This window comes from Falco naumanni, chromosome 11 (assembly GCF_017639655.2).
Source record: "Falco naumanni isolate bFalNau1 chromosome 11, bFalNau1.pat, whole genome shotgun sequence".
NCBI lineage: Eukaryota > Metazoa > Chordata > Aves > Falconiformes > Falconidae > Falco > Falco naumanni.
Window position 1 is genome coordinate 24,803,563 of NC_054064.1, and position 22,175 is coordinate 24,825,737.

The following is a 22,175-nucleotide window of genomic DNA, read 5'->3' on the forward strand; positions in this document are numbered from 1 at the left end:
TTGAGGGGGGTAAATATTTTTATTTTTTAAAGGAGACTTGTATGTATGTATTTAGGACAGACTTCGTACAATCAAAAAACTGTTTATTGGAAATTGGGATAGTGAATTGTTTCCGTGTTTTTTTCCATATGATTTTTTGCTGTAGGGAAGAAATACCCCTACCACGAAGGATCTGCAGGATTAGACACTTGCTGAGTATCAGCTGCTTTTAAAATTTAATGTAGCTGATGATACAAGATAAATTCAGTAGCAAGGAAGTATTCTTCGCTGCTAATTGTACAAAATGAGCAAAACTGGCTGTAGGGTAAGGAAAATACCCTGCACGGTGTATGAAAACTCAAAGTTCTTTGTAAGTAGACAAGTAGGAATGCTTGAGGTGTGAGAGTTATCAGTACCCCTGAACTGATGAAATGTGCCACATCTTGTTCACAGCCCGTTCAGAACGGTACCAACACCTGGATTCGGAAGAAGAGGAGGACACTAATGATGATGATCACGTGGAAATTCGGCAGTTTTCCTCATGCTCGCCAAGGTTCAGCAAGGTAGGAGCATGCTACCTTATTGAAAGAAAAAATCTAGAGAGGACGCAGTTTCATTGCTTTGTATGGGGTAGATTTTAATCATGCAGATGATACGTGGGAATTGCATGGTGTTTAGTATTCACTGAGGAAAGAAAAAGCTGTGTACAATGTTTACTCTGTGATAGTTTGTGGCCTGTTAGAAGGTGAGTGACAGAAAAATTGGAGAATGAAATTTTATATTTCTTAATGTTTCACTAGTATGCAGAGCACCGTGGAAGTCTCTCCTGCATCTGATACAGTTTGATGCTTTTACCAATGACTTGGATGCTGGCATAGGGAGTGTCCAAAGCGTATTTGCTTTGAACATTCTGAAAGGGTCTTTCAGAAGGTGACAAGATGCTATTAGGATGAAAATTTATTCTGACCTTTTGGAATAATGGTCTAAAATCAAAGGGATCCCGTGCAGTAAGAGCACAGGTGAAGTTTACACCTCCGCCGTTGTTCGTTGTCTCAAATACAGCCTGAGGAGCAAAAGCCAGTTGACAATTTCAAAGAGAAGGATCTGGGCATATAGTGCATCATGAGTTAGATGTGCCAAATCATTGAAGCAAAAAGGCAGTTACCGTAGTGGGAGAGCAAAAATATTTTCTTTAAGGCAAGTGAAGAAATCCTTTCCATCTGCTTGGCAGTAGGAGGGCCATAGCTGGGGTACTCTTGTCCTGTTCTGGGCAATGTTCTTGAAAATAAACAGGGACCGGTAAAAGAGTCCAGAGGAAAGCAGCAAGAATGATCTGAGATCCACAAAACATAAACCTTAACGTGTTTCCAAATACATAACGGCCAGAAGGAAAGGAATACATTGGTCTTCCTGTTCTACCCAGAATTGGTAAGAAATGATGAGCACAAAGGAGGTACAGGGTAGGTGGTAAGGAAAAGTTTCCAATGTTGAGAAGTAATTAAGCGCTGGCAGGCGTGGGCTGCCTGGGGAATTAGCAGAATTTCTATCTCTGGCAACTTTTAAGAAGAGGTTGGAGAAACATCTCAGGTGTTACAAGAGAGCTGGTTCTGCTCTGAGGGGGGAAACGGACAGGAATCCCGGAGAAGGTCCCCTCTAGCCGTGCTTTCTGGGTTCGATTCTTTCTCAGGTGATCTGAAATAACAAGGTGGAATTCATAGAGTCCTAGAAATTCTGGACATTTCAAAGTAGCAGTACTGCACTGTTAGCTTAGATAAAATAAAATACGTTTGGGGAGGGGCAGAAGGGAGAATAAGTGCTGTTTTGAGGTCAGACTGCTCTACAAATTGTGTTTTCCTCCTCTTAATGAGATGAGAGTAGGAATTCTACTAAGGCCCTGTGAAAGATGCTTCATTTTTTTCTGATAGTTTCTTCATATTTCCACAACTGAAGTCAGTTTTGAAGCACCAGTTTGTTGTTCTTTGTCCTCAGCTGGGCTACTACAGTGCTTTAAGTAACAGTTACCATTAATGTTACAGAGTTGCTCCTGATTTGCATCACCAAAAGTATGTTTAAAATTGGACCTGAGGATTAGTTGGGGTTTTGAAAAAGTTCTCATGAGTACGTAAGGGTTTCTTTTTCCTGCCTTTTCTCACCATGAGTATTATTCATCTGTTATGTTAGACTGAAGCTTTTCTTTAGGGTTCAGTGTTTTTGCCACAGAGAGAAAAAGTTCACTTTTAATGAATTTATTTTAAGACCTGGAAAATTATACAGCATTTGTAATGTGGGAGGCATAAAAGGCTCATTATATTTTGAAATTCTTGTCTGACAATTCAGCCATATGATTTATTAATAGTTATCTTGTTGATGCTCTGAATTTTTAATAACATTATTTTCATTAATCTCTTCTTATGTAAATTAGGTCCACAGTCAAGTGTAGTTTTAAAAGGATAGATTTTTTTGCTTAATCATTTAATTATTTAAAGACGGCTGTAAAACCAAGAAAGGGACTTTCATTAAGCTGTCAGCATTATAGTAGATTCCTTGAGGAGGGCAGGACTTTTTTGTTCTGAAACAAGCTTGGGGCAATGCTGATAGACTGATGATAATGAAATGGGGTCATGAGCATGATGCCTATCATGGAATTGGATTTGTGTAGTAAGATTTCAAAATCCAGATGCCAGCCTTCAAGACTTACGGAGCCTGCTTTAGCAATATCTCCTCTTAGATTTGAGAATCATTAAAAACAAAAATAAAGTAGTTTCAAAAAGTCTTAGTGTTTCTGTGGTGTGCTGGGCTGTTTTCAGAGGAGAGGTGTTAGGTACTGTTGTAAAAGGCGTGTTTAATGTTTCCGAAGCCTCCTTTTTCCCTTTCCTCCCTGGCACACTTTGGGCATGTCACATCTACGCTGTTCATGCTTTCAGGATGTATCTTCCCTTTAGAGAAGAGATTATGCCCCTTGATCAGAAAAAGCCATGTAGGTTTGTTTCCTCTGTACAGAAGGATCTTTTGCTATATGCAGGTGTACAGCAGCATGGAACGTCTTTCCATCCACGAAGAGAGGAAGACTCCACCGCCAACTAAACGGAGTCTGAGTGAAGAAAAAGATGACCGACTGGACAGCCTCGGCGGCTTGAAGAGTCGAGACCGCAGCTGGGTGATTGGGTCTCCTGAAATGTAAGTTCTGTAGAACTAAGTCCTCTGGTTTCTTACAGCATCTAAGAAAGACTAACCTGTGCTAAAACTTTCTATGACCTGTGTTAGGACAAGGAGTGCTTCCTATGGTGCGTTTCTACAGGTGAAGCTGGGAATAAATAGTTGAAAATGGATTTGTAGAAGTGATACATCAAGTTAAGTACTAACATCTAAATTTGTAGCAAATACTTCAAATTAATTTGAAGGGATTCTAATGTTAAGTAAAGCTTTCATTTGTGGAAACACTAGTTGCATGAGAGAGGTACCAACAGAAGTTTTTTCTTAAACATCAGTGAATCCCAAGTCTGATGTTGCTGGAGCTTTACCATTTGTCACAAATTAGAGAAACCATTAGGAAAATCCAAAGTTTCTAAAGTTCAGGACACAAAAAAATTCTTGTGTTCTAATGAAAGATGTCAGCAAAGTATATGAATACTCGGAGTTCGGATACCCACTATGTTTCTAGCATAACTGAAATAATTGCCAAACTTTCCTTAAAAAAGGAATATCTCTCATTTTGTGCAACTCCTCTAAAGCTTTTACACTGATGTTTGGCATTAAAAAGATCATAAAATGTAGTTGTGATCTAGTCTGTATGATTTCAGTAAAAAAAAAAAACCCCAAACCAACAAACGTCAAACATTTTATAGATTACACTCTTGACTGATGTGCACTTCATCTCACATCAGGCTTTCCTGGCTTCAAATTTACAGCAACTTTGAAAGAAAAATTTATCTAATTCCAAAAGGAACATGGAGGATGATTTGCATTTTGTAATCGTGATTTTTATCGTATTTAATATCATATTCATTGTACTGTATTTTTCTTTGGTTGTATTCCTTCCTTTCTTAGAAGCTTAACAATGGAATATATTGGAGATCAAAACTCAGGTGGTGCCTCAAGCTTTTGCTGGTTTAAGTCCTAATGATGTAGCTGGGTCTCCTAACCACTTTAAGTTGGCTTCAGCTGTGTGAGTTGGGTCTGTGCGCTATTTTCACCCTTTAAAGTTAATTATCCCGCTAACTTAATTGAGGGGCTCTGTCTTGGTTTTTCTCTTAGATTGCGTAAGCGCTTGTCTATGTCCGAATCCTCACACACGGAGAGTGACTCCAGCCCACCTTTGACAGTCCGCCGACGCTGCTCGGGGCTGCTCGATATGCCTCGTTTTGCCATCTCTGCCGAGGATGAGGGAACCGTCCTGAAAAGGCCACAGTCTGAGGGGATGCTTTTATCTGCTGTGCAGTCGCGGGAGGGGCTGCCGGTGCCCATTCCAGAACAGCCTGTGGAGCAGGAGCTGCAGCTGGAAGGTGATGCTGGACCCACCACCCCCTCCACAGCTGTCACCAGCGCCTCAATGCTGACAGGTACATGCTTGGTGTGATGCTGTCGTGGTCTCCAACAAAGCCATGTTAGCTTGCACACGTTAACTCTGTAAAACTGTGGATTTGGATGTCAGGTGATGTGCATGTCTCATGCTCAATGGTTATTTTAGTATAGTTTTGTGGATGTGCTCGCCTTTGAAATAACATCAGTGGTTTAATCTCTTCCAAATTACATCTTATATTTCAGTCCTGTCACTTCCAATTGATTAAGGTCTTCTCAAGCTTGAGACCCATATGAGCTATACCTATTAAAACCACTGGGTGCCTACCAGAGGCAGCGTTATTTTAACCATTAGTCAGAGTAGATCACTGCTGAGTTGGAGCTGAGAATATGGGTGTCTGCCACACTTAACAGACACCTGCTTCCTATGGTTTTATTTATCAAAAAAATGTGGAGTAGAGACTTGAAATTTGCTGGGGGAGTGGGGTTTGTGTCAGGGACGTGCTACTTGCTGTCTCAGCCAAATATCCTGAAATTTAGCCAAGTTACAAGCTTCAAAAAGTGCAGCCTGAGTTAGTAGCATGGGTCTTAGAAGTCCGTGTTTGACTTCTCAGAAGCTTTGACTGTACTGGGGCCATTCTGTAGCACTGGGCTGAGCTGGACATTCCCTGTGATGGTGCCCTGGGCTGCAGTGGTGCAGGGCTGGGCTCTGGCTGCTGCAGTGTGCCCAGCTCCTGCCCCTTTCAGGGCACCGGGCAGGCAGAGGGTGAAGCTCCCTGTTTCTGAGAACAGAGGAGGTCAGAGCTGGGAACTGGTGGGAAGTAGTGAGGAGGAAAAAAAGGAAATTTGGACCAATGGAACAGAGCAGGGAAGTTGAATTGAAGGTTGGCAAGATAGTATTTGAGAAGGAAGGCATTATGTAGGGGAGGAACTAGATTGTAGTGTTGAAGAGCAAGGACTAACTGGGGAAGAAAATAAGAAACAAGTTGCTGGGAGAGACTGGGACAAGCAGGCAAAGCAATTGTGGATGCATTGAGGATGGAAAGGAGAGGAAAGGGGTACTGAACAAGGAATGAGAATGGCAGCAAGACCGGACAAGAACAAGGCGAAGGGCACTGGGCAGATGTGGTGGTGGATTGATAGCAGAAGGTGGAAATGCCTTAGAAGAAATTTGCCACCAGGCTAGAGTAAAGCCAAAGATTCCCACATGTCATTATTCGTCTTCTGCAATTCAGTCTGTGAAATTCCTTCAAAATTGTCCCGTTCCCCTTTACAGCTCATCCTCCTGGTGCTGCCATCATGTACTCCATTAACCCATAGGAGAAGGTGCAGGGGTGAAGGAAGTATGTTGCCATGTACTTGGATAACATCGGTGCCACAGTGGAACCCTAGTTTCTTCATTTCGTACTAAAAGCCTGGAAACATACCACTAAAAATTGCAAGAACACTTTAGTTGCAAATTTGAATATCTTCAGGTTGAAATAGGCAAAAATGAAGCTTCCGTGGGCAGCCTGCTCCCCCGAGCCTAGTGCAGTAGAGCAGTCTTTAACCTAGCATGTGGGATTCAGGGTTACGTTGCTTCAGTGTCCCCAGCCTGCAAAATTAAGTCACAGGCAGGGAACTGCAAGAAAGGAATTTAATTCCTGTCACTGTCTCAGAGTGCTCTTCTAATGTATATCACAGCCTTTTCACACACAGCCTCCAGTTCTGGGTTCCTCATTGTCTGGGAGCCTTATTTGAAACTCTGTGGCTATTAAATGTTGAACAGGCATCTGGTACTGAGATCTATGGGAATGGTGCTTTCAATTTTTATTTTCCTGGTACTTCCTGCTTTGCTTAGTATGCAGAGCAGTGGTGCCCACTTAAATAACGATGATCAATGTTTTGTTCTGTCCTCATTGTTCAAAATGTGGCCCTTAGGCTTTATTTATTGCACACTGCTTAAAATTTGCTTTTGAAGACAGAATGATTAATTTCCCTTGTGGACTTGCTGTGATGCTCACCACTTTCATTTCTAAGCACCCTGTAAATTCTAATTAATGTATTTTCACAGTGCCCCTTTAAGGCATCAGATGGGGAACTGAGGCACCAAGCTTGAGTACAGCACCCCCAGCATCTGCTATTGTTACGTGCCCAGTCTGATTTTCAAGATTACTTTGCATTTTATAGATAATTATAGCAAGTTAAGTAATTCAAGACTAAATTGCAATGGTACACAGAAGGGGGCAAATTAAGATTATTTTTGCAATCCACATTTTTACTTGCCCTGACTTTAGTACCTTAGTATTCTCTTGAAGTGGGGGGTTTATGTGCAACTCCAGTAGAACCTGGCTCTTCTATTACAGGCAGCTTTAACTTAAAGATTGACAGTTCTTGCTGATTGTAAAAATGGAACGCTTGCCATAAACCTGTTTTCATCTGTGAACGATCCCATTGAAATGGTTTGCCTGCAGAACTGCACCCGCAACCTTCAGATTCGCGTAACTGCTCCTGAGCAGCATGATTTCATTAGCGAGCTTTTCCAACAGAATAGAAGCCGCTAATTTTCTGTATTCAGAATAACACCGTTTCTGTAAATAAAAATTCAAGCCCTGGGGTTTCGTCTTAGGAAAATTTACTCTTGGACTTCATGTAAACATGACTTTGATTTAATGTATTTTGCCTGTAGGGGAATAGACTGTTAGGAATTCCCTGTGGTTCTAATCTGTTTTAATTTAAACTGTAGCTGGGAGCACTGCAGATTTCTCTGATCCACGAGCTCGCAGTAATAGCAATGAAGGCCCAGACTTTACCACTCCAAAAGCCATCAGCGATTTGGCAGTGCGGCGGGCACGACACAGGTTGCTCTCTGGGGAATCAGGGGAGAAACGTACCTCAAGACCTGTCAATAAAGTGATTAAATCAGCATCCGCTACTGCCTTGTCTCTCCTGATTCCCTCAGGTAAGAAATGCCTTGGGTGAGGCATTGTCAGCATCTGCAAGCGCTAAACAAAAAGTCTGCAGACAGATCCTCCCCCTTCGCTCTCCTGGAATAACGCCGTCACTGGCAGGAGGGGAGAGATCTAACTTTTACAATCGGTTTAATATTTACTACTCGGCAGGATAATGAATACTGCTTTGCCACAGACGGGAGCGTTGTGTGTGTGGTCTGACTGCAGCTTCTGCAAATGGCAGCTGGGCCTGACTCTTTCCCAAGTTTTTAAATTGGCTTCTGGCTGGTCTCTAGACAATGGTGCAGCAAGGAGGTAGAGAGACACGGAACTATTTTAACCCTCCAGGTGCTACTTTTGGCGGGTGACATGCTAACTACGGCGCTGTTTGGGAACTGAACGTGTCCGGTGCATTCATGCACCGGGAAGTTTCAGTAACTCCAGATAACTTGGTTGAGACCGAGTGCTCAAGAATTCCGTAGCGTAGGTAACTCGCAGAACAAGTCAACGTTGAATAGCTTACCTTGTTGGCCCGGCTCTGTCTCCAAGTGGAGCCAGACCTTGACAATTCCTAATGCCAGGTGGTAACTTCTAGCGAACAGCCCAACCATGCTGAGCTATGGCAGACCGGTTCAGCAGGAGGCTCTCCCCGCAAGGACTTCGTCCCTCTTTCCAGAGGAGAAGACCATGCTGTATTTCCAGGGCTGTACCTGTTCCTGCCTAGGTGGGAGCAGGAAATTGCAGCTGGGCCACGAATGCCAACCCAGCAGAGCCAGAGCAATGCCAGCCTGCCCCTCTCAGCCGGGCAGCGGGAGGCAGCCATGCAACTGCTTCTTGGCACCGTTGTGGTGATGCACGTTACGTTTCTTGTGGTTTGCGCATTGGTTGCTTTTCAAACTACAAACTCCCTCGTGAAAATCTAAAATGTGTATTTAATCACCCAGCAAAGATTCCGCCAGAGCTCTCATCTGCCAGGTAAATATGTGCTGGGTGATTCAGCAGGTGTTTCTTAATGGATTAGAGATTACCTTTTACAGCTGCATTTAATATTCGTGCTCTTTGGGTTCGTTTTACTGATGTTGACCATCTTCACTTTAAAATGAGAGTTCTGTGTTTGCTTTGTATTTTTAAAAGTGGACGTTGTTTTACTAGCAAGCAGAGTCATATAGTTTAGTCGACAGCCTGGCCCTCAGCTGTTCATTTGGGAAACATGCTCTAAAATACACTTGTGATGTTGTTTTTCAGTAGCAAAGTCCCTGCAGTAGCTAATTTTTTAGGGTTAAATATTTCTGCCCCTGGGAATTTAAAACACTACCGAAACTACCTAGATGTAGTTGTTGTCCGATTGCCTGCTGATTTCTTTGTGTTAATACTAACTGATTTTGATTTATCTCAGCACCAACGTGTAACTTGCACCAAGATCTAGAGACTATCTGATCTTTTGGAGGACAGTAATATGTTGTAGCCTTGCAATGGGGTGTTCCAGGATTGTGCCTAGAGCAAATGCTTATGATGGGTTGTAAATCCCTGAAAGAGAAGTATTAAGCACTGTGACCCAACCATAATCCTAGGCAAGCAGTGCTGCTGTATTAAATACACACATCCGAATGTACGGTTTGGAAACTGCTGATTTTTGTATTTCGAAGCATGAATTAGTTGAAGCTGCAGGCAGACCCAGCTCTGGTGAAGACCACCAGCTTAAAGAGCATTGAGAGAGATGGTTTCCGAGCTGTTCTCTAACAATAATTTTCTCTCTTTTGGAGGCCTGGTTTCCTAATTTTTGCCCACCTTTGTGTCATCACTGTAGATCACCACACGTGTTCTCCATTGGCCAGTCCAATGTCACCTCATTCTCTATCCTCCAACCCATCCTCGAGGGACTCCTCACCCAGCCGCGACTTTTCTCCTGCTATTGCAAACCTGAAACCACCAATCATCATCCATCGGGCTGGAAAGAAATACGGTTTCACTCTCCGTGCCATTCGCGTCTATATGGGTGACAGTGATATCTACACTGTGCATCACATGGTCTGGGTATGTCTCTGTTTTTCTAAAAGGAGTACCCTTGGGGCCAGAAGTGCATTTAGCTGGGGAGGTGGGATTTGGCTTTATAAATTGTATTTTGCCACCCTGTGTTCTCTCTCCTTATTAGGACCCAAAAATATCTTTTTGGGGTGGGGGAAACCCTTTAAAAGAAAATAAATAAATAAATAGATAGATAGGTAACAGCATTTTGGGTTTTACCTGTAGCGGTTTTCAAGCCCATCACAGAACCACAGCGACCTTTCTTTCCTTCTTTCTTCCCTGGTTACATGAATCCACCTTCTTTCACCTGCAGCACATACTTTAAAGCATGTTTCTGTGTACATACCCTCTTTCTCTTTATTGGGGTTGTTGCATGAGGGCCAGTCGTAGCTAATTTATTCAGACCCGTGCTAGCGATTGTAGCCTGCTTCTGATCAGTTCAGCCTGCTGGGGTTTTCCAAGCAGTCGCTTGGAATTGATTACAAGCCTTAAAGCATCACTGCTGCTGTGCTGATTGCCTAGGGATTTAGCTCTTGGCTTAGTTGTCTGCTGTGCTCGAAGGTCTGGTTTCTGTGTCTGTATCTCTTCCTTCCCATTGCTTCTGGTACTTTATCTCTGTGTTCCTTTTTTGTTAACGTATCTGACTTCTAGAAATGATCAGTTCCCTGAAGCAGTGTTGTCTGAGTTGTGTAGTTAGGGAAAATGGTGGTTAATTCTTTTCCGTGTTATCTCCGTGTTCATTAGACAATTTGGACTTTGTATGCTTTGGTCGTTATTTAACACGTCTTCTCACCTAGAAAAATAATCTGAAGCTGCAATTTTCCCTTGCTCCTCTCTGTTTTCCTTGAAAAATGCTGAGTTTACCAAGATACTGATTTGTAGTCTTTTCTGGCTAGAGGGAGAGCTGCAGAATTCTCGAGTGTATCTGTCTCCTCGCTGCAGAGGAGGCTTACCTTTCCGAATGGTGAGGGGGAAGGCACTGCGTACGCGAGGGGAAAGATCTGATGTTGGATAGGTCAGTAACGCGTGCGAAGTGGAACAAGAAACTGTTCAGGATTCGGTGTAATACAGGCCCCCCGTAAACACAAGGCACAGAGTCTTACTTAAAAGTCTGTTGGCTGCCTTGGGTTCCAGCGTGTACATGGAAGGATGCTGGATTTGGGATGGCAAAGAAATTGGAAAAGATTGAATGCTTGTCTGGAAATCAAGAGTATCTAGTTAACATTCCCAAGTGCTGAAAATTTTTGGAAGTCTGGTAAGCCTTGTGCTTTGGGAGGAGCTGGTCTCTTGATCAGCTTAACCATCCTGGCTGGCTGCCTTGGATCGGGAGAAGACTGGCAGGATGCTGGGGGAGGAGTGAAGAGTGCAGATTTTTTATGCTTGGCTGTGCCAGTCAGTGGTTTCTTTCACCCTTCTTTGAAGCAGCTGGTGCTAGCTGCAGCAAGAGATGAGGTGGATGGGCTTTAGAGTCTGATCTGGCCAGCAATCCTGTACATTCCTCTTCTCAAATCAGTCATCCCCTTCTTGTTGCCAGCACGTGGAGGAAGGTGGTCCAGCAAACGAAGCAGGTCTGCGTGAAGGGGATCTGATAACCCATGTCAACGGGGAGCCGGTCCATGGACTGGTGCACACAGAAGTGGTGGAGCTGATTCTGAAGGTATGGACTCGGCACTGCTACATTTTGGAAAATATGAGCCAACTTGTTTAAAATGCTGTAGGTATCTTAATTGGCATTGTCTGAAATACAAATATGTACATGGCACCTGGCCCTTGTTTTGCAAAAACTCGTTGCTGCAGCTTGATCCCTAAATCTCCAACATTTCTGCATTTAATTTAAGATTAGTTCACGTATGTTGTGTGAGAAATAAGGACCCATCAGATACATTTTTATCAGCAGGAGAGACAAAGGTTAGTAAGATTTAAATATACCTTTCCTCAAACATCACTTTAAGAAACAAATATCTTAAAAAATTTCCAAATTACTTTTATTTTTTGCCTTTAGGCTGTGCTAATGTTATTAGCTCTTAATACTGCTTTCTCAAGGATTATTCCTAGTGGTATTTAAAAGCAGCTTTGTAATGGTTGGTCTTAAAATTATCCAGTTAAATGACTTGCGTTTTGATACCTCCTCTGAGCTGAATCCATTTACGGGAATAAAACCCTAAGTTTCGGACTGTTCCAAGAGAACAGAGGTCTTTAGGACTGCAAACAGAGGAGCAATCAGGATTTTTATTTTTTTTTTAAGGTGAGCGAAGCAAGCCATGCTCTGTTTTGCAGGTAGATGCCTGATACACTCACATCTGCCATCAGTCAGAGCACTGGGAATAGGATTGGTGACAGAATATCACTTTGTTCCAGTTTCCAAGTTTTATAAGTATTAAATAGAGGCAGTTGGGCTGTCAATGGGAGAGGTCAGATACCGTGTTCTGTCTGCTCTGGGAAGCTTTACCTACCAGCTGGGGTCTGAGCTAATCATTTGTGAAAACCTGACTAAGAGGGCTCTCTCTCAGCAATTCCTTAATAAGTGATAGGTGGAAATGCAAAGGCAGAAATGGAGTTTGACAAAGGATTGCGAAATGGCAGGCAGCAATAAACTCGCAGCCTACCTGCTTAGCCTGCGGATCTGCTTCCAATAGCCATGTTCTAAGTGATGTCTCTGTGTCTCGTTTCTGACAGAGTGGAAATAAAGTGTCCATTTCCACGACGCCGTTTGAGAACACATCCATCAAAGTTGGTCCAGCTCGAAAAGCCAGCTACAAATCCAAGATGGCTCGGAGGAACAAGAAGAGTAAAACTAAGGATGGTCAGGAAAGGTTTGTTTTGATGTTTCTCTGTGAAAATTAAATAGTAACCAAGATAATGTAAGAGAGATCTTGTCAAATTAATTTGTAGGTAATGTATATCGGCAGGTATGTCCTTTAGTTCTTTTTTTTGTTTGTTTTCTTTTTCTCTTTAACTGTGCCATATAATTGACTGAAATATTCCGATAAAGGTAAAGAAATCGTTTTGGCCTGTAAACAACTTTTGAATGCTTTTCCACAGTAAGAAGAAGAGTTCTTTGTTGAGGAAGATCACTAAACAAGCATCACTACTTCACACCAGCCGGAGTTTGTCTTCACTAAACCGCTCTCTGTCTTCTGGAGAAAGCGTGCCTGGCTCTCCAACTCACAACCTGTCTCCTCGGTCACCAACACAGAGTTACAGATCCACTCCCGAGTCTGTACACTCAGGTAAAAAAAGAAACAAAACAAAACAAAACCCACCAAAAATCCACGCAAACTGAAAAAAAACCCGGAGAAGATTTTTGCTCATTGATTAATTTTTGAGTTAAATTCACAGCAGCAGGTAGTAGGTCTGTTTGTAAAGTGACAACTGTGATGTTGATTACCTTAAGGATGGATGTATTCTCATTCATTGACTTATTTTAAAATGAAAATCCATACATCTTTTCACGTTTATGCAAATGTGTATTGTAAGTTGCAGTGTTTTTGTAGCAGTTTGACACATTTTCTATATTTGTTTTGATTCCTTTTCTCTGAACTGTGTGGCGAAGTCATATTTGAAAATTGTATCAGTTGATGGGATAAAGAGATTTGCATCTTGAGAATAGCAATGAAACACATGGTTTATCTGCTTGGATTTTTTTTTTTTTCCCGAAAAAAAAATTCTGATAGCAGAGTGTTTCTTCCTATATTCTGGTGTTGTGTGAAAATGATGTGCATTTTCCATCAGAAGCCATGCAGTATTACCTTACAGTATTATTGCAGTGCTTTGTGGTAACATGGCATTTTGTCATGACTTTGCATGTCTTATTTTTAATAATTTGTTTTAATGGCCAAATAGATATTAATCTTCTTTGGGGGTTGTTTGTTTTTTTCCCCTCTTTTAAGTTGGTGGCAATTCTTCCCAGAGCAGCTCTCCTAGTTCCAGTGTTCCCAATTCTCCGGCCAGCTCTGGACACATCCGACCCAGCTCTCTGCATGGACTAGCACCAAAGCTTCAAAGGCAGTACAGATCTCCAAGGCGTAAATCTGCGGGAAACATTCCTCTGTCACCACTAGCTCACACTCCGTCACCCACCCCACAGTCCACATCACCTCAGCGCTCCCCATCTCCTTTACCTGGACACTCAGTTGGCAGCTCCAGTATTATTCAATCTTTTCCAGTAAAACTACACTCCTCTCCACCACTGGTGAGACAAATTTCTCGCCCCAAAAGCGCTGAGCCCCCGAGGTCTCCTTTGCTGAAGAGAGTGCAGTCAGCCGAGAAACTGGCTGCCTCGTTGTCCTCTTCCGAGAAAAAGCTGGCTTCCTCACGTAAGCATAGCTTGGATATCTCTCACTCTGAATTTAAGAAGGAGATGCTACAGAGGGATCCCAGTCTCCAGAGCTTACAAGAATCCGTGAATGAAACAACAAGTGGCAAACTGGGGCTAGCAGAAAAAGGGATGTTACAGAAGCCGGGTTCACGGAAGCTGGGTGCTATTCGACAGGACAGGGTGGAGAGGAGGGAGTCTCTGCAAAAGCAAGAGGCCATCAGAGAAGTAGATTCTTCTGAAGATGAAACAGATGATGGTTCAGAAGATAGTCAGGATGGGAGAAGACTGGACAAGCCGCCTGACAGTGGAGACCAAGGCTCAGATTCTTTTAATGAGGATACAAAGTTTTCATCTAAATTGGAAAGCAAGGACAGTATTGAAGATGATGCCTTTCTACCTGAAGATCCGAAAGGTACAGAGGATTTGCAGAAGGGAAATAATCAACAAGCCAAGCCTGTTTCAGAGGCACGGCAAATTGGTGTGCACCCTCCCCCATTAGAGGTCCTCCCAAGAACCTCTCCAGAAAAATTAGCTGATTCAGAAAAGCCATTCCTAAGCTCAGAAACAAGTGCAAAAGAACATAAATTGCCAGAAAACAAAACTTTTGAGTGTTTTGGTCCAAAAGACAAGTCTTCTGAAGCAATCAAAGATCTCGGGAGAACTGCAAGTACTCAAAAACCGGTAGATCACACAGAACATATACAGTGCCCATCTATCAAACTCCTGGAACTTGAAGAAGGTGACTCTTCGGGGGCCTCGTGTGGTAAGCTTGACCTGAAAAATGCTCTGCTAACAGAAAGCGGTCAGAAAAAACAGGATTCCAAACCTCTGCTGGCACTTTCTTCGTGGTGCACGGCAAGTGTGAGCACTCCTCTCTCGGTAAGCCCCGTGGATCTCGGCAAGAAGGATCACAAGGAGACGCTTCAGCCTGCAGAACAGCACAGCACCTTATTTCTGTCCCCGGGAAGCGCAAGCAAAATGTCCCAAAAAAGTCCTAGTCCTGAAAAGCAGCCCAGCTCGTCCCAGGCAGAGAGTGCTTCAGCCACCAGCAAGGTGAGCCCAGCAGGTCCTGTATCCTCCACGCTCCTCGTCCCCAGTGCGATTGAAAGAGCCCTCTCCGTGTCCCAGTTAGTGCCACTAGCTCAGAGTGTGTTAGGCCCTTTGAAGCTCAGTATGTCTGGTTCTGGAGAGGTGGAAAAGAGAAAGGATTTCTCCCATTTGGGTACCTCCTGTAAAGAAGAGAGAGATTCGAAACAAAAAAGGCAGGAACCTTCACAGGTAGGAGTGTGTCAAGAGAAAGCCAAACTATCTAGCACAGACCTGACCACAAGAAGCGGGTCCTGCGCGGAGTCGTCAAACTCAGCAAAGCCCTGGGAGGCAACGTGTCCCGCGGTGGCGAAAACGGAGGCAACTTTTTGCAGCGCGAAAGCATCAGAAGTGCTGGGAGGTAGCTGCCAAATCACTCCATCCAAAGAGCTGTCTCATGCTCTTGGACAAGCAGCTCTGAGAGCCTCTCCTCTGCCAGATGGCAGCACAAGGCCCTGTAAAGAAGGGACTCTCTCGCAAGCAAAAAGCAAAGAGGTTGGAAATCAGTTAAAAATACAAGACTTTCCCCTGTCACATGATGGTGCTGTAAAGAAAACATAGCAGCATCCCTGGTACACGTGGACTGGAGCATTCTACGTTCAAAATAGAGACTGCATGTTTGAATTTTGTAATATACACTAATATAAAATAGAACTTGTGTACATCTATTTTTGGGAGGGTTTTTTTCATACTGTTTTTTGTGTTTTTTCATCCTTGCTATTCTATTTTTGTACACAGTAATGCTTGCCGTTTGAGGTCTCTTTAGAACAGGGTATCTTTAAAGCAGGGCTTAAGAAACTGTTGATGTTTTTTTTTTCCCTTCCAGACCTTTTATGTTGCCTGAGTTTAGGGCCTGTTTTGCTCTTCCCTCTAATCCTGCATTTGTTTGAGATCCCAAAAATCCTGAGTACAAAAAAGGCAGCTTACTTTTAAATTTCTGCTTTTCAACCTTCTTTCTGAAATGCCATTGAAACTCACAGATTTCAAGGTGTTTTTTTTTTCTTTGACGTTACCATCTGATGTCCTTTGGCAAGGAGAAGAAACTACTCGCCTGTCCTGTCCAAGTTATTCAGGAACTACAAACCCTCTTTGGTGCAAGTAAGACCTCTTTGTCACCATGTGCATTCACAGTCCTGCACGTGTCCGTAGAGGATACAGAGGCAAGGGGCTTGGCTGGAAGGCTTGCACAGGGAGATCCCCGTCTTCTCTTTAACCTGAGTAAAAGTTTTTTTTCAATGGAATTATCAGAAAGAGAACTCTCCAATCCGTAAGCTGTTCTTTGGGGGATTGTTTTTACTTATCCTTTATGGGACACATGGCAACTTTTCCCTCTGTTTTTTAAAACTTTCAGTGATGTTTTATCTTCTTTTCTCTGGCTTCAGTTCATAACTTGCCCTGCCTCAGAATAACTGACCCCGGGAAAGGGGTGCCTTGTAGGGTGGTTTTAAAGTAGAGAAATTTGTAGTCGTGTGTTCTCCGGTATGTCTCGGGCAATGCTATCTCAATGATAAATGACCTTTGGAGACTTTTCCTTCTCTTGGTGAGTCTAAATAGGTAGGGATTTTAAGGTGTTCCTTAACATTTCTGAATTGGGGCTTGGGAAACTTGCTGAGTTTTCTCAATCTGCCCGTTTTAAAAACAAAAAAATCCTATGAAGAGTTCAGACTCCTCGAGTTCTGTGGACAAGCTGCAAGCAGACTTCAAAACACATGTGATATTTTAAGATTTCAGCTTTGATAGCTAGATCATTTCCACTGCTGAGCTCACTTTCCATTAAAAAATTACTCTTTGCTCTTAGGTTTAGACATTGCTTTGCTTTAAGTGTGACCGACTCTGAATAACAGTGCTCTTTGCTGAGGATTAGATCAATAATAATACACCAATAAATGTGTCAAGTGGTGATACCTATAGCACTGTAAGGCGTTTCTTCATCCAATTAAAGGTTCCTCTCAATGAACACTCCCGTCATTTGTCCCAGATTGTGCTCAGCTTTTATTCTGGTCTTGTCTGAGTGTATCTCCCTGCGGATCACCCGCAGGTCTAGTACCCTGCTCACTGGCTTACTCTGTTAGAAGCAGAATGACTGTGCAACAGTATTTCAAGCTAAACCCTGCCTCTGTTGGTCTGATTTCATTACGCCGTCGCCTTCTTCATTGTCTTGGCTTTTTCTGAACTTGAAGTTCTGATTTCCTTCCCTAAATGCAAATATCTTTTATATAGGAATGTATTTTCTCCATCTCTTTCAACTTGATTTCAGCTCAATCCACAAGTCGCAAAAATTCTGGAATCTCACCCTGCTTCTTTCTGTATAACTGTTGTTCCTCCCCCCACCCCCCCATTATATACTTGATTTTGGCTGCTTGGATTTCATTTCTGGACCAAGTTTTGGTTTGGTTTGAGCTTTTTTTAACATGTTTAAATGAGTGTTTACTCCGTGTGTCTGTGTGAACATGTACGGTGTTGTTAATACATTAACCAAAGCCTCAATGCTCCCAGATAACACGTTAATAAATCTTGCTGTGACGGTATTGAGAGCAGAGCCTGCTGTGCTGTCTCTTTGCTCTTTTTCGTGGAATTCATAGGCTACTCGTATACACTTGGTTTGCAATTATAAACCGCAGTATTTCCACTGCCTTCTTAGAGACCTGGCTATCTCCAGCCTCTCAAAGCACTCGTGTTGATGAGCATCATTCAGTGCTGATTTGGAGCAATAGCAAGTAAGGAACAGACGTGACAGGTTCTGGTACTTATCTGATACACTTCTCCCTGATGGGTTGATCCGCTAAAAACTCGCGGAGAAACAAGGTCCGATTTGCAGTACAGTGTATGATTAAATGGGCAGGAATAGCGAAAAATTGATTCAGCATCCTGAGTGTGGTAATTACAAAGACAAGCTTTAAGCTTATCTCCTGAGAGCACCTAACCTTGGCAAGATGGAAGTCTCTGTGTAAATTAAGTAGTGAGCCCAGAGTTGCATGAGGACGTGGTCTGACCTGGCTGGTCCCTGGGTGGCTGGTCCCTGGTTTTTTTCTCCCTCTGTGAATGTGCTCCTGGGGCATCCACAGGGCTCTGTGTTTAAAAAATGTAAGAGGAAAACCAACGGCTGCTCTTAGGGGAGAGGGTTGGGAAGCCTGGCTCGTCCCACACGGGCTGGGACCTGGGATGGGACCCTCTGAGGATAACAACTGTATTAGCTGCTGACTCCCTCCCTTTGCAGCTGGTGGTTCCAGGGCTGAATCGCAGTGTTATCCTTTCTTACGCATAACAAGAGGAGTGAAAAACCATGCGAATGTCACAGCTTTTGATGCTTTTGCCTGAGCTGGGCAGAGAAGAGGTGAGGTATGTGTTTTGTTGCCTCTTTTGTAGCTACAGTGCAGAAAGCAATCAGTGCAATTTGAAAAACCCTGGGTTTTTGGAAGCGTTACCAGGAAAGCATCCTAGTGAAGCCCTGTAGCCCCTGCTCCTCGTCAGTCCTGCAGTTTCCGTCTGTGCGCCAGGTGCCCCATCATCCCGGTTCCACCTCTGTCAAATTTATATGATGCACCTTAGCAAAAAGTTTGGGCAAAAGGACTTTTTCTATAAGATTTTGATAAACCAAGTAGATCCACCAAGACTTATTCCTTGCTCTGCTAAGAATTGCTGAAATACCTTCTCAAATAAGCTTGCAAAATGTGTTGGGGAGGAACGAGATGCTGGAAAAACTGTGTGTGAAGAGTTGAGTGTGTGCCCCAGCGCAGGATCAGACCTGTGGTACCCAAGTGAACCGTTCAGCAAGCTGAGAACTTGGCCTCCGTAGGTAACCCAGAGGCAGCCAGGCAGGAGGTCGAAGTTGCGTGCCTGTGGTGTGTGTTTGGTGAATGAGCCGTGCGTGTAACCATCCGAGTACACCGCTTCCCTGCTTCCTTTCCCCGTTTCCTTCTGTCAGCTGGATGTGTCTCCTGCTCCCCATCCGTGTTGGGATGACGGCATCAAAGCTGGTTCCAGACTCTGCACCTCCTCTCTGCTCCTGCATCCAGCCGCCGCATCCTTGCCTTGTGCCTCATTTCAGTGTTATTTTTCCCTTTGTCTCTTACTGTTGCAAACTAAGAGAAATGGATATTTATTGTAAATATTAGACTTTAGCATTGTAACGGCCACTCCTGGGTCCGAATGTCAGAGGCCTTTGGCTGCTAATATACTAAAGAGCGCTTGCTGGGGGGAGGGGTAGGGGTGACCAGTGGTTTTGGTTGCCACACTTGCATTAAGGTGTGATTTGGAGTATTTTAATTATTATTTTTTTTCTTCTTCTTCTGAAGAGGGGAGGATAAAGTCTATCTCTGGTTTTCTCTTACTGGATGTGAAGGATAATTCTGTACTTCTAGTAGAAGATTTGACAGAAGTGTGTGTTTACGTTGTGTTCGATTACCTTATCCGGGTGGCTGTGAGAGCTCCGCCAAGCTGTGTCACTCAGCACTTAGCTAGATAAGAGAAAGTGTGGAATTTCTGTGTTTTTAGAAACTTGAACAATTGCCACATAATAGCGGTGCAATAATTTTTATTCATGTTGTACCTGCATGTCGATGTTCAAATCCTCCTCCAAAATAAATAACTTTTTTTTTTTGGTTTTTTTTTTTGTTTTTACATAAATTCAAACTTGTGTGTGTCTCTTCTTCGGTCTCTCCTTGTCGCGCATTGCTGGGGGTGGCTGTGCCTTCGACCCACCAGCTCAACTGGCTGCTTGATGGAGCAGAAAGTCGCCTGCAGTGTCTGTGTATCAGAGGGGATCTGCCAAGCTCTTTGGGGTTTTCTTCTCCGCAGGCCAGCTGTATCGGATAAGCCAAAGCTTTCCACCCTAAACCTCAAGCCCAGAATTTACCATCCACCACCAAGAGTCCCGTAAGTGTGACCCTAGTGCAGGGTCCTAACGGTCAGCCCTTGCTAAAGGGGCAAAGACATCTAAGTCATGACAGTTAGCTCAGCAAGGCAAGGAGAGGATGCGACTGACCGTGACTGACCACAGCAGCCGATGGCTGTATGACTGCGTGCACAGTAACGGCTGAAGGCTTGAGGCAGCAGGAGCCACGTAGCCCCCTTGTGCACACAGTTATTTAGTCTGTCTTGATAATACACCACCCAAAACCTTTCCAGAAACAGCCCTTTGCTTTTAAAATGTGCAGGTCGGCACTCTCCACATGGAAAAGCCTTCAAAGGCTTATTCCTGTCTTTGGAAATAAAAGAGCCGGGGAGATGCTGGTGTCTGGGGGGAATTGGACTCCGTATCCTTCGCTGCTGCCAAAGATGCTCAAAATATCCCGTGTCTGTGCTCCAGAGAAGCTGCTGAGCAGAAATCGGGGGTGAAGCACAGCTCCGTCCACGGGAGATTTGCAGTGCCTCCGCCGGCAGCCTCTCGCCGCGCCGCTGGTCGTCATTGCTGACGTGGGTTCATAGCAGTGACACGGCTGCCCACGCGGGAGGCAGCGCGGTGTGCAGCAGCAGGATGCCATTACACTGCAGTGCTGAACAAAATGGCCAAAGGCACAGCAGGGCTGGCAGCTCCGGCGGCTGCTGCTGGCCCTGTGTGGGGAGCTGGTGCAGAGCGAGGGCTGGCTGTGCCCCCGAGTCCGGAGCATCACGCTCCATCAACACGGGGGGGGCTGGGGCTCGGGCAGGAGCGTCACTTTAGTCCTGCTCCTTGGGGACCAGCAGCGATGTGGCAACAAGGGCTTTTCAAATTACATCTTCATGGGAACATCCAGTTATTCTCCTTTTTGAAGACTTATTCACTAGAGTTTCATCAGGGTTAAGTTTAAAGTCTGCAGCCGTCCTGTAGAGGTTCCCCCAGTCGGAAATAAATTGCTCTTAGTCCACAGCAGCTTATTCTCCCAGAGAGCCACACCACAAATAAGGGCCATTTTCCTCCTGAACGATGGCATGTGCGTGGGCTCGGCACACCAGTGCCTGCTCACTGATGCTGGCACCGAGATCTGCCTCCTTCCCCCAGGGTCAGAGGGTCCAAGCCGGGGGGTGTTGCCCAGCTGCCCCCCAAGAAGTGGCACAACAAGAACCAGGAGCAGAAAGTGGTTTGGTGGCTTGTGCAGGGGATTGGCACCTCCGCTGAGCCCCTGCCAAAACCCTGCCGGGCTGGGGGGAGCTTGGGGGGGACAGCGGTGGGAGCACGGGGCCGGCTTGTGGCAGCACCCCCAGCAGCTGGTGGCTCACGGGCCCTTCCACACAGCAGGTGCAGGTCCAGGTCAGCCGTGCCTGCAGGCACTTTTGCCTGGAGTTTGTCCCAGGGGTGTCACATGTGTCACCCTGGATGTCCCCGCTTGGACACATTCAGCTCACCAGAGTTGAAACCCACCTAAAACCCATTAAAACCCATTGCCTGGCTGGAGCAGGGACGTGGTGCTAATTGCTAGGGGTACTTACCATGGCTGATTGCCCCTCCATCCCTCCTGCTGCCAGTCCTTGGGGACATGAGGGTCCCTGGCTGCAGGTTGGCCCATCTGGGGCTTTCCAGCTGGGAAAACCTGGTTGCAAGAGGCAAAGCAAGATGTTTCAGCGTGGCAGAGGGATGCCGTGAGCCCCAGGGGTGACATCCAGCCAGGCACAGCAAGGAATGGGATTCAAGGGAGACCCAGGGCATCTCACGTGCTGGCACCCCAAATGTCACCACCTGCACCCAGCATGAAGCCGGGGACACGCACTGAGTGCGGAGGGCTGAGATTTAGGGTGACATGCAGCTGTCTGTGGTCCCACAGGGCTTAACCCTTCATGTCTGGCTCTGCCCTGTGCAGCCTCCTTCCCCCCCACCCCCGACCATGGAAGCCCTCAGGGCTGGCCCAGAGCCACCCCCACCCCCCCTCTTCCCACCTCCATCACGTGCCAGTGGGCTTTATATTTTAAACGCTGATTAGGGCTGACCTCATATTTCAAAGCTTACTTCATAGTCACTAATGAGGGATTAGGAATGTTAAGCTAATTAACAATCAGTAAACGAGGGCTCAGTCAGCCTTCTCAACCTGACATGCTGTCAATGAATGAGTTATTTGATGATTATCGTAAACCTGCTCAAACAGGCTGGCTAATTCTGATGGGCAGCAGGGAACCCGGGGCAAGCTGCAGCCAAGGCGCGGGAGCCCAGGGCTCTGCACAGCCCCGGCCACCCTCCTCAGGCTCAAGGGTGCAGGCACCTGCTCCTGGAGTCAAGGGATTTAAATAAATAAAAAAATTGAGGGGTTTTTCCCCAGCTGAAATGTATTGAGCGATAGTCCAACCTGCCCAGCTTCACTGCTCTGGGAGAGGCTTTACCTGATGGGCCACCTAAGGAGGAAGTTGGC

The 22,175-nt window shown here is 44.8% G+C and overlaps 1 protein-coding gene across 10 annotated transcripts in view; it reads left to right on the plus strand.

Annotated features, from left to right (window-relative positions):
• MAST2 (microtubule associated serine/threonine kinase 2) overlaps positions 1-19,456 on the plus strand; it is a 194,491-nt gene extending 175,035 nt beyond the window's left edge. For 9 of the 10 annotated variants that reach the window (XM_040610484.1, XM_040610485.1, XM_040610486.1 and 6 more), the window contains 9 exons: positions 433-542; positions 3,002-3,156; positions 4,234-4,538; positions 7,223-7,438; positions 9,235-9,461; positions 10,987-11,109; positions 12,129-12,265; positions 12,495-12,682; positions 13,343-19,456. In XM_040610484.1, coding sequence (XP_040466418.1) covers positions 433-542; positions 3,002-3,156; positions 4,234-4,538; positions 7,223-7,438; positions 9,235-9,461; positions 10,987-11,109; positions 12,129-12,265; positions 12,495-12,682; positions 13,343-15,417 — 3,536 coding nt within the window. In that variant the 3' untranslated portion in view covers positions 15,418-19,456. The remainder of the gene's footprint in view (positions 1-432; positions 543-3,001; positions 3,157-4,233; positions 4,539-7,222; positions 7,439-9,234; positions 9,462-10,986; positions 11,110-12,128; positions 12,266-12,494; positions 12,683-13,342) is intronic. The other variant, XM_040610488.1, reaches the window with a different exon arrangement.
• Positions 19,457-22,175: the final 2,719 nt, after the last annotated feature.